Source organism: Lolium rigidum, chromosome 4 (genome assembly GCF_022539505.1).
Source record: "Lolium rigidum isolate FL_2022 chromosome 4, APGP_CSIRO_Lrig_0.1, whole genome shotgun sequence".
NCBI classification, from domain to species: Eukaryota; Viridiplantae; Streptophyta; class Magnoliopsida; order Poales; family Poaceae; genus Lolium; species Lolium rigidum.
Genome location: NC_061511.1, coordinates 230,215,831 through 230,223,815, shown reverse-complemented (window position 1 = coordinate 230,223,815; position 7,985 = coordinate 230,215,831). Strand labels below are relative to the sequence as shown.

The 7,985-nt window shown below is 44.8% G+C and overlaps 1 protein-coding gene across 1 annotated transcript; it reads right to left on the bottom strand.

The window, feature by feature from the left end:
• Nucleotides 1-865: 865 nt before the first annotated feature.
• Nucleotides 866-3,027, bottom strand: LOC124648379. Its single transcript, XM_047188159.1, has 3 exons — nt 2,844-3,027; nt 2,470-2,732; nt 866-1,738 (listed from the first exon to the last, which is right to left on the bottom strand). The coding sequence occupies exons 1-3, from the start codon at nt 3,025-3,027 to the stop codon at nt 866-868; spliced, it is 1,320 nt and encodes a 439-aa protein (XP_047044115.1).
• Nucleotides 3,028-7,985: the final 4,958 nt, after the last annotated feature.

Here is a 7,985-nt window from a genome sequence, read left to right as displayed (position 1 = left end):
CTTCTGCGGCGAGCTCGGCCTCCTGCCGACACCGCGTGCTCGAGGTAACCCAATGTCGAGAGTGGCCTGCGGACATGGCTAGCCGCTGGGGGCTGTTACTGACGAGCTGCGGAGGGAGAGAAGTGACCAGGGGCAGCCGGACCTGCTGCTGCTACCGCGCTCGGGGAAGCAGATGAGCAGGAAATGCTCAGACTTCATGATATCTTGGCTCTGATACCACTTGTTAGTCGTTGAATTTTTACTCTCATCGAGGGAGAGGATGACACTAGGAGTTGGGGCAATTTTCTGGTTTATTTCTCACATCATACCATAACCAACCTCAGGTTGGGGATACAGATATATACCCTTTGATGTCTCTAAAAGCAGTCAAGGCTGCTATCCTATGCTAACAGCGAGTCCTTCACAAGGACCATATATGTGCTGGACCATGCGTAGCAGCATCTCCACAAAGATCATAGCACAGAGACTTATCCAACATACCACACTGGAAGAATGGATTTCTTACCTCATTTCTCAACATATTCTCGGTAAATATTAGTATATGTAAAGTTTCAGAATCTCAGATCGGCTGCCTTGTCGAGGTGGGACATGGGAATTAATCCACGACTCCAACCCCACGACAATCTTATTCGCGAGAATAGGCACAATTCCAGGATTTAGTTTGTGAGTCTGATTTAGCCAGAGGGTTGGATTGGGTTCACAGGCAAGCTTGTGAATGTGGCCGATGCATGTTTGTCTTGTTTTTGCGAACTGTCACCTCCAGGTTCTTACTGCTACCACATAGTTAGGTGAGAGCCTGACATGCCCTCTAACATTACAGAGTTCAACCATCAGAGTTAACATAGCATAAAGAAAATACAAACACTCAGTTAATTCTAGAAAACCCCCACCGGTAATCAGGCTCTTGATAACCCTTTGGAAGGAGAGTATATCTATGGAAGAAATCAGTACGCTCCGGCATATCACGAACAGCAGTCCAATTGACCTTCACTTTCAATTTGCAGGAACCATTCTCCCAGATAGTCTCTTGTAGAGGGTATCTAAGAGTGACGACATTCTTAGGATCCTCCTCTTCATCGTCCTCTTGTGCTTCATCTTGTTCTTGCTCTTCGTCTTGCTCCTCTTCGTCTTCCAGTTGCGCTACATCTTGCTCCTGCTCTTCGTCTTGCTCCCCTTCCTCTTCATCATCATCATCCACTTGCTCAGACCTCTGATAGTCCTCATCCTCAATCTCACAGCCGGCATCAAGAAAACAAACATACAGCACCAGTTTTTCATTTTCCTCCAATGCTGGGTCTTCTACATACCCCTTGACAGCAACCAGATTACAATTTAACACAAGAGAGCCATTTCCACTCACCAAGCCCCCGCTAGACGGCACACTACTATCATATACAACCATATGCTGTCTATAGTTTCTAGTAGTCCCAGCTGTTATTTTACCATCGTAGTGGACAACTGTGGCATCATGCCCTTCCTTCACAACATTGACTTCGATGCTAGCTGCCACTGGAAGTGACACACGTTCTAATACCAATTTCACTGTACTCTGGAAACTAGGTAGCTGATAGATGATGCGCTTGTGATACGGGTTGTAAAAGTGCGTTATTACACCTTTGCTAAACTGCACTCCTGTATCATGCTCACCCTCGCCCTTGATCTTTAAATCGAACTCAAAATACATCCAAGCTAATGTAACCAGTGCTCGGTATGGACCTGTCAGAGCTAACATATCCTTCTGCACAAGGGTTTAGAAAAACAGTTAGAATCAAAACATGACTCTGGGTAGCTGAACAATCTTATACAGTTCGACATGAAAACCATGAGTAGCCAGATGAATTTGAATGATTCCAAAATTATACTACTAAACGTTCACTCCTGCTACTACTGCACTACTGTTCCTAGAACACCTAGACATTTGTGACATATGGTGAAATGAGGTAGACATAACACATTTTACGACTAAAACATATCAACATTAAAGACACTTCCTGATTGAAAAAATAAATTCAACTTTACATGGGAAGAGATTAAATGAGTAACAGGACCTCAGTGGAGAAATCTCACAGAAAATAGAAGTGTTGTTCGACAATGAAAAAGCAGATTATTAGGAAGCTATATGGAGAAAACAACAGCTTGGATATGATGACAACCTGGTAACAATATAAAGTTCCGATTAAAATGCATTTAAAGGCTCAAATTGAAATGGAAATCCATCAAACTGTTTTGTTGACAAAGTGTATCCAATAAGTATCTGAATCGTGGTATTTGCACCAAAAATTATTTCAGTGAACATATTGCACTAGACAACTAATTGCATTCGTGTAAGCATAAACATGGCTACATAACATTATGGGTAATATTCAAGGTGCAGAGCCGAGTTACATGTGAAGTGGATAAATACATCATCTGAAATTGATTACCATATACATTGAATCAAGTGAGCAAATACAATCAAGGAAGAAATACCTCCGAGTTGATGAGCTGGGCATCCATCCTTTCACGATCGAACAGAAAGACGCATTTGTGGTCAACCTCGTCCCTCGCAATAACTTTACCATAAACCTCAATTGGATAGGTGTAATCAGGACCAGCTCGGACCACCCTCAGGGAAATGACGTTGATGGATGAATCTGCCATCTCAAAATGTTCATTTGCTGTAACATATGTAGACAACAACTTCCGTGGCCGTGACGGGTCAGGTTGATACGGTGGCCCAAGTGGAACATTTGCTGTAAATCAATCAATAGCAGAGAACACGAATCAGGAAAACAAGAGGATGAATGCTACAAAATCAATAGCTAAACCTAGAACGGCTGTGATTTCTGAATGTAGATACTCACACTTCTCATCAAGGTCAAATCCGGCTAGGTGGAAGCTGCAGAATCGGCTGGGGACGAGAAGTTCCTTCTTCGGATCGTAGACTATCAGCGCCTCGACTCTTTCCTTGTGCATAGCATCCAGTTTGCACTTATCCGTGCCCTCCACCAGTTCACTGAACGTGGGCCGGCGGATCGGGTACCCCATCTCACCAACCGAACAGCAAGGTTCTGGCCGCAAGCAATCACATACACTCAGCGAAAAAACACGAATCCATTTTTTTCTTGGTGCCTTGTTTCTTTTCTTATTGTTTCCTCTTTACTATCAATCCTTGCTAACAATAGTAATATCAGTACAAGAACTGTAAAATAAGAAAATTACAAAACAAAGTCTTTGGACCATCTAGAGAAGACTACACGCACTCGAACGAGCCAAAGGCAGAAATAGAGATTTGGTGCACATAGGCACGCTCTCGGTTTTAAAGAAAAATCAAAAAAATATTTCTAAGTTTCAAAAATTCTGGAAAAATATGTATGTAATTAATGATGTATCCCATAAAAGTGAAAAAAATTAATTTCAAATACTTTATAATCTGAACTACACAAAAATAACAAAAAGTGTAGATCTTAGTAGTACAATTTCAAATCTCTAAACCATATCAGATTTTGTCTTTTTTATCCAGCACAAAATAAAAATAATTTTAGGTTGAGATTTGCATGATTGTGAGATGTATCACTCACAATCTCCAGAATTATTTTTAGATTTTTCTATAACTTGTAAAAGTATTTTTTAAATGACGAGAGCACTGGAGCTCAAGAGCCAAAAACACTTTCGCCCCTTCCTTATTGGAGTGGAATAAATCTTGTCGTAATAGAGTTTGTTGTACTAGATAGATGAAAAGTTGTCGTGTTAAGGCCCTAAAAAACCAACATAAGAGAGCAGCAGCCATCGTCGATGAAGAGAAACGTAGATTAGAAGAAATACGGACCAAATCCAACGAGATCCGTCGGAGACAAACCTCACACACCCTCCGACGAATCTAGATACATAACAGGAACAGAGGCTAGGCGGAAGGATTTTGTTCCATTTTCAGCAAATCGCTAACGCCACTTCTTTCTAGATAAAACACAAATCCTAATTAGATTTAGAAAAACAACAAAAAACAGAGCCCTCCCTCTGCCAAGGTCCGGGATCCATCAATCGATGAATGATGGAATGGGTGACCTATGCAGGCAAAACGTAGATACTACCACCTATGGGCTATGGCAACACTTGCCGCAACAACAAAGGGGGTGGTTACGAAACTTCAAACAAGACTTGTGATCTGCTAATGGGAACTTCCATAATCTTTGGTTTCTCGTCCGCACCCCAGATCGTGCGGGGGAGGAAGGACTGAAATTTCGTTGTTCATGTCCATAGATAAAACAAATAAGAAGAGGGAACCAGTCGCGAAAAGTACCCGTGGTGAGGATCCGACTGCCGCCGGCGCCGACGCACAAAGACGAGGTTAGCGAGGACGGTGGGGTTGGGAGAGGTCCGGCCGCTGGCCCAGCTCCTATGGCCCACTAGTCCGACGCATCGGCGAAAGGCTAAAGAAAAAAAAATGGCGAGTCCTATTTGATGGGAGCTCCTATGCGCCGAGACTCCTATTTAGTAGACGTTTAGGATCTCTATCTGTGTTTACCGACGACTTTTATACCATTGTAGATCACCGGCATAGCTCCATCTCTATTTCTTCCACCTCTACATCAACCTTCATGCGTCCTTCAACCTCGCTTTGGTAGTATTTGTTATAGTCAGCGCACAATCAATCTACCGAGCATCAAGCAATCACAACAAGAAGACAACATCAAGATTTGTTAACGCAGTTCGGTGACCTCGTCTTCTCCACGGGACATGACTATTACAACACCTTGGTTCCTTGAACGCCTACACAAGCCTCCAGCTCCCCTTGCGAGTTACATTGTGTGACACCCCTCACATTATATATAAGCCATATGCTACAAGAGTCTGACTCTAGTACTACTCGTATCCTATGCACAATACAACGCAAATCCAAATATAACCTAAATTGTACACTAATATTGGACACAACCTAAACAACTCTTATTATTCTTCGTATGCTCGACCTTTATATCTATATACACATCAGTTTGCTTCCATAGATCCAAAATCTTTCTATTCTTAATAGGTGATTCCATTTCTCTTTACATGCAGTCTATCCACCTCATCAAGCATCTCTGACCAATCATAACTTGCCATGTCATTTAAGCCTCCCACATCATCTCCACCACGTCATCCACCGCAGCACAACAAAATAATTATTGTATAACTCTCTCCTGTTAGTACTAGTACCAAATAACGTCACACCACCAATGACCTTATCTTTCAGTCTAGCCCAGGACTATTCGTCTTCTCCATCGAAGGCATCTGAATCCATCTCTTACTCTTCCTATTCTCCATTAATCTCCACGACCTTGCAATCTCTTCCTCTCCTCAACGATCTGCGGGATAAATAATTGTACAGGAAACCAATGGAGGTATACGAGGAGATCATGCATATTTCCCATTTAAAGTCTGATCTGCACCTCGGTCCGCTTTGCTCGCATCGTCCTCCATTACGGGTGGGCGTCTTCAATCTTCTCCTCTTCCTATGCTCAATCCATAATATTTCAAGCTCCCCTACATTTTAGTTGTGTACTGGTACATACCCGATCTGATTTCATCTCTTATTTCATCGTTTGATTTTGTTCTTTTTTTTGGCTCTGCAGTCCAATGAGATTCACGATTGAAGACGACTTCATAAAATCCTCTCTACCACCACATGTGTTAATCTCCTCCTTAATCTAGGGCCTCTTCGTATCCGTCACTACTTGCAGGAACAAGGACGAAGACTTGAATCCCACCTTTGGCTAGATGTGAGAAACATTGACTCTTAGCATCGAGGACTCCTGATATGGGGTGGCCCGATCTTCTCAGTAAGCAACGGTGGTGATGATGATCACGGGGTGAACACAGCGGGGATAACTTGATGAAGTGGATGGTAACTTGTGTGACGCAACGAGATCTCTTGATTGGTCCCTTTCGCCAATTCAACAGCTCTCAACCCTGCATGGCGCGGTAACCCATATTCCAAGAATTCACCTCGGATGGATCGGCCACGCGACATGGAGCTGCGCTTCACCCTAACCACGTTCCAGAATTCACCTCGGATGGATCGCGGTTCGCGGTCTTGAATGTGTATGCCCCCTGCGACTCCACCCTGTGTGGAGAGTTCCTCGATGAGTTGCGCTCTCTCGCGTCTCTCTGCTCCCTTCCTTGGCTCCTCGTGGGTCACTTCAACGTGACCCGCTCTGCATCGGAGAAGAACAACCACCACTTCGACGCCGCGACTACTGAGGCATTGAATGATTTAATCGACAAGTTGGTGCTCCAAGAACTACCCCTCCTCGATCGCCTGTTCACTTGGACGAACAACAGAGAGGTTCCCACTCTCGTGCGCCTCGACCACATTCACCTATCCCCACTGGAGTGAGTCGTTGTTCAACTCGACGCTGCGTTCGCTCGTCCACAACACCTCCGATCACGTGCCGCTGTTGGCGGAGGCCACTTCTCGTGCTCCGGCCTCCTAGTTTTTTCGGTTAGAAAATTCTGGGCTACCTCCCTGGACTATCGAGCCTTGGTGGAATATGATTGGGCTAGGCCATCAAATCAGATTGCCGCACGCGGCCGTCGCCCTTCGCGTAAGCTGAAATGGTCCGCGCAGAGTCGAAGAAATGGTCCAGGTCCAGGCTCAAGCCCGGTGCGGTTATTTCGTACTGCAGGGATGTTATTTCCCTCCTAGACCTGGTGGAGGAATCTCGTACACTCTCTCGTGCTGAATCCCTCCTTCGTTCCCTCGTCAAGACGCGAATGCATCTGCGCGGTTGCGGCGGAGCCAAATAAAGGTCCTTCACTCCGATGGTCACACCATGACGAACCATGGTGATAAGGAGCGGGTACTACATGCCTTCTAGTCAGCGCTTCTCGGGACAACGTCGACTGTTTTTTTTGGATCCTAACCTTGCTGCGCTACTGCCGCATATCGCTGGGTTGTCCGCTCTCGAGCTTCCTTTTTCTGAGGAGGAATTGAAGAAAGTCCTATGGTCGATGCCCTCCGACACCCAGGTCCCAACGGCTTTGGTCCCACGTTCTTCAAGGCCTTCTGGCCCATGGTGAAGGACGATCTTCTGAGCTTTGTTACGGAATTCCACAGCGGAGGCGGCCACCTCTCCTCGTCAACCAGGCTTTTATTGCGCTCCTCCCCAAGACCGCGGAGGTGGTCACTGCGGATGGTTTTCACCCCATCTCGCTTCAGAACTGTGTCATGAAGATCATCACCAGCATCCTTACGACGCGACTCTAGCAGTTCATCGATCAGCTTGTTGCCTTTGAGCAGTCTGGCTTCATTGTTGGACACTACATTCCCTACAACCTTGTACGCCGCAGAGCTTGCGCAGTGCTATCGCCTCCGTGATGCCCCTACCATCGCCCTCAAGCATGACTTTAAGAAGGTGTTCGACTCCATGAACTAGTGCTCCCTCGATGCTATCCTTGAGGCTCGCGTGGCTTTGGCTCGTTGTTCCAGACCTGGATTCGCGAGCTCTTGACCTCGGGGAAGGCTGCCGTTCTTCTCAACGGTGTCCCGGGGAGGTGGATGGAGTGCAAGAATAGGCGCCACATGTGTTGTTGCTTAATGATGTTAAATATTCCCAATTCATGTTAATTTTCACATGGTAATGCGATAAATCAAAAGTCTATGGTTAATTTTCAGAGGCCATTTGAATATTTCTTCATCACATAGCATGTACCTGATGGTAGGTATCATTTTATTCTATGTTGTGTGCACAAATTAAGCTTTTACAAAAAAAAATAGGGAACTGAAATTAAGCTTTTACAAAGAAAATTGTTGCTCTGATTTATCTAAATTGCCAGCATTGCTATGTGACACCGTTGATTCATTCTTTCCTTGAAACTCATGCCCCATTGCCGACAGATCAGATCATTCTTCTCCCCAACGCGTTGGACGTCATAAAGTATGCATATATATGTTCAAATGGAGCAGCGTTTCATCAATATGCAGGTATCCACTTAAGAATTATGTATCATCGGTCTGGCATTATATA

Coding starts and splice junctions, on each gene's coding strand:
- LOC124648379 (XM_047188159.1), bottom strand. CDS start 3,027: ATGGGGTACCCGATCCGCCGGCCCACGTTCAGTGAACTGGTGGAGGGC. Junction 2,733..2,843: donor ATTTGACCTTGATGAGAAGT/GTGAGTATCTAC, acceptor ATTGATTTACAG/CAAATGTTCCACTTGGGCCA. Junction 1,739..2,469: donor CCCAGCTCATCAACTCGGAG/GTATTTCTTCCT, acceptor ACCCTTGTGCAG/AAGGATATGTTAGCTCTGAC.